The 3,761-nt window shown below is 57.9% G+C and overlaps 2 protein-coding genes across 2 annotated transcripts in view; one reads left to right on the forward strand and one right to left on the reverse strand.

The window, feature by feature from the left end:
• Positions 1 to 3,761, forward strand: part of LOC113204432 (cholesterol 7-desaturase nvd-like) — a 43,831-nt gene that overhangs the window by 3,472 nt on the left and 36,598 nt on the right. The gene's annotated exons all lie outside the window — the stretch shown is intronic.
• LOC113204433 (cytochrome P450 307a1-like) overlaps positions 1,747 to 3,761 on the reverse strand; it is a 17,691-nt gene continuing 15,676 nt past the window's right edge. Inside the window, exon 4 of the mRNA XM_052263767.1 lies at positions 1,747 to 3,591. Within this exon, the coding sequence (XP_052119727.1) occupies positions 3,218 to 3,591 (374 nt within the window). The 3' untranslated portion in view covers positions 1,747 to 3,217. The remainder of the gene's footprint in view (positions 3,592 to 3,761) is intronic.

The following is a 3,761-nucleotide window of genomic DNA, read 5'->3' on the forward strand; positions in this document are numbered from 1 at the left end:
CGCCCCGCCACGCCCCGCCACGCCCCGCCACGCCCCGCCACGCCCCGTCCATGGCAACGGTACGGTACAGCAGCAGCAGCAGCAGCGCGACGGCAAAACGTTGGCCGTCCCAACGCGCGCGGCTCGCGGGGGCCCCAAGTGCAAGCCTCAGCGTCTGTCGGTGCGACCGTGGGACCACCGCCCGCCCTCCCCGCTCTCACCACCACGACGGCGTCTCCACCTGCAGCAGCCCCGCCCCGCGCCCCGCCCCGCGCTGCAGTCGAGTGCGGCGGACATCTCCAGTTCCGTCCGTCGCGATGCCAATACCGCCCGGGCGCGGCGTGTCTGAGCCGAGGCCACGGCGAGGCACGGCTCGCGGCACGGCGCGTCGCGGCACGGCGGTCCGTGTCATTCAATCGGCATCGTTTGTCGCTCTAGCGCCCCCTCCCTCCCTCCCCCGAGCAGGCCGCTGTACTCTGGGGTGGCGCGACACTCCGACTGACACAATGCCGAGTACACGTGTTTGAGAGGGGGGGGGGGGTGTTCGCCGTATACCGTCGCGAGGCGAAACACCTCACCGTTTGTCGCGGCTAGTGCCGGCGGCGTACGTTCGCCGAAGACGACAAGTCGGTCGTGCGCCAGGCGGACTAAAAGGAGTGTCTGCTGGTCCTTGAAGGCTGGCAGAGGCGCTCGATACGTTCTACGTACCAGTTGGCTGATTAGCTCCAAGCACTTTTGCAGTTAATTAGTGTGCCGCGATGCGGGCGGGCGGGTTTGCCTATCGTCGCTGACCACAGCGCCTTACGGCCCCCATCCGGGTAGGCAACCCGCCTGCACGCCTGCAAGCGGTACAGTATGTCACTGCAAAAGTGCGCGTGGCAAAGCAGCCACACGATTGCTGGCACAGTCACCGTACTTTTTCCAAGAGTTATGCAACATGTAGGGGTTGGGCGGGTTCCGTATTCGCTTGAGCGGGCCATTTAGGCTCCAATTAGCCAGAGCAGGCAAAATGACCATTGCAGGCAAAATGACCATTTTGGCAACATTTATTTACTTATTCCTGCAAACGCGGCCCTTCGGCCGCGTGACTGCGCGCGCACTCTTGTAACGCGATCAAACTAACTCACTCACATGGCGTGCCAAAAAGTTACGCCAACCGGGCGGCGCGGGGCGCGCTAAAGGAAAAATACGCATTGTGGCGGATTATTTGGGCCTAGAGCGAAGCGGTTCGCGGAAGCCATCGCTCGCTGCTCGACGACGGCCCGGCAGTGTAAAACCCAGCCCAGCCCATCCCAGCCCAGCATCCCGGTCCCGCCCCGCCCCGCCCCGCCTGGTCCGGTCCGGTCCGGTCCGGTCTTGCGACCCATCGCCGTGCCGTGCGGTCGCGTTGCGCTTCTCCTTGGCGGCTCATGTGTCAGATCATCTGTCGCGCTCTGGCGGCCGGAGAAAGGGGTGCATTACTTTCGGCCCGGGCGTGTGACCGGCACACCGCGCGCGCGACCACTTTGTGACCACGTGTGTGACCATACGGGTGACCTCGCGCTCTTCGCGCCTCACCGCCGCGGTGGTGCAGTCATATCACGTGAGAGAGATCTCGTGGAGGGACACACTATTTTGTCGTCGTCTCGATGTGTGTAGTATTATGTCAGCAGACGCGCTTATGGAGCTGTGCGTGCTTTTGGAGCTGGAGAAGCGGTCGGGCGGTGTGTAAGGTGTGTGGCGCGCCTGGGCGCCCAGCTTTGTGGCGGAAGAAGAAGACTGCAGATGTATATAGGCAACAATATGGTGTTTATTTAGACATGATCCAGCCTCCGCACACGCAGAAAGTAGAAGTGGGGGCTTGATTAATTCACAGAACGCCGGATTGAGAGAAAGAGAAAGAAAGAGAGAGAGAGCAGGCTGCCCGAGCAGTCCTTCCAAGATGCCCAGCCCGGGGGCCGAAGTACGAGAGACGGGGTTAATTAGTTAACGAGGCACGAGGTACAAGGACAAAGTACGCTTCATTTCAATAAAAAAAATATTGGTGTTTCACTACAACATGCCGAAACTATCGCCTAAAATAAAGATCATTTGGAAAATTTTGCATCTTGGACAGGCCAATTTGCATGAAAGCTATCAATTTTATACCACGTTTTACAAATATTTACACAACACATAAGAAAGCGTTCACTCAGGCGCACACACACACACGCACATACAAATACATTCACACACACAAACATACATTTTACATGATTGACTAAATGGACACCGGGTTAGTGCGCACCGCACAACCAATGCCACTTTGCTTCTTCCTCTACATATAAATAGCTATATAATTTATAAATATCTGAAAATTTAAATTATCAGAAACAATATGCACATTACTTCAGCACCCAAGATTTGATCTCTTGACAGACATTTAAATAGAATAAATAACATGGTGCACTGATATCACGAAAAAGCAAAACAATGAAAAGTCGGATACATAACGATACATAACGATACTGTACGATTTCAGTCTTATGTACTAATCTAACACTGGGACAATGTCTATATAACGATAACAACATAGGGATAACAATACAGTGATGCATATGATGGAGTGGAACGTGAACAACATGTTAGAGCCCGGTCGGGCCGGTCCCACGATCGACATCGAATCCGTTTTACATGAGCGTAAAAAGAACTGATCCGCCCGGGCGTGAAAGCGAAAAGTATGAGAAATAATAATAATAAGCGATTATGACAAACAACGATATGAAAACTTGTGCTGATAATATAGTAATACTCTTCTTGGCCACCTTTCGGGGTCCGACGATTGTACTAACGGTTCCAAGCATTCATCTAACAATAACCCCTCCGACGTCCGTTCTGAGAAGCAGCGAAGCGAGCGAAGGGGACGCCTGCGTGGTCCGGGGCCCCCTCCCCTTTCGGAGGAGACTGTACCCCTGAGCCCCCTGCCGCCCCGCCGCCCCGCCCCGGTCTCCTGGCCTTTATCCCCGGCATGTCAAGCGTCGCATTGGACCAGGTTGACGGGTTGTGGGGCAGGGGAGCTTGAAGGCCGGCCGTCGGCCAGCCCTGGGGCCGGCGGCCGGCGAGGAAGGGCGGGGCGGCGGGGCTGCGTTTACCTGGAGGCCCCAGACGAGGACTCCGACGGTGAGGCGGGGCAGGGCGGCTCCGTTGTGCCGAGGTGCGACAGCAATTTGCAATGTAGGACGCCGTCGTCGGAGGAACGCGGGCGACACTGTCAGAAACCTTAGGCGGGGGCCGGCACGGTGCTGGCGGCGTCCCGAGGTACGAAGGCCAGCGGGAAGGTGTCTGGGGGCAGCGCCACTGTGGCCGTGTAGGTGACGACGGGGTGCTCGGGGTCTACGGTGACGTTGTAGTTCTGGAGCAGGGAGGCGAGCAGCACGAAGGAGCACGACTGCACCAGGCGGTAGCCGATGCAGGTCCGCTTGCCCGTGCTGAAGGGGATGAAGTGCGCGGGCTTGACGACCACAGTGCTGCCGTCCTTGGCCGTCTGCAGGAAGCGCTCCGGCCGGAAGGCGGCGGGCTCGTCCCAGTAGGCCTCGCCCGTGTTGAGCTCGTGGTTGTTGATGAACACCATGGTGCCCTTGTCCACCTGGTAGCCTGTAGACACGAGAAGAAGCACTCCGTCAGTCTTAGGCGCTCTTTGTACGCGTCTTATTTCCGGGGCAGTGCCGCGTACAGCCCGAGCAGGAAGTCTGTCTGCTCTTCCTTTCATCCGGGCCCTTCCCTTTCTTCCGGCGATTACCAGTACGCCCCTACGCCCCCCCCCC

This window comes from Frankliniella occidentalis, unplaced genomic scaffold (assembly GCF_000697945.3).
Source record: "Frankliniella occidentalis isolate FOCC.00 unplaced genomic scaffold, Focc_3.1 Scaffold2, whole genome shotgun sequence".
NCBI lineage: Eukaryota > Metazoa > Arthropoda > Insecta > Thysanoptera > Thripidae > Frankliniella > Frankliniella occidentalis.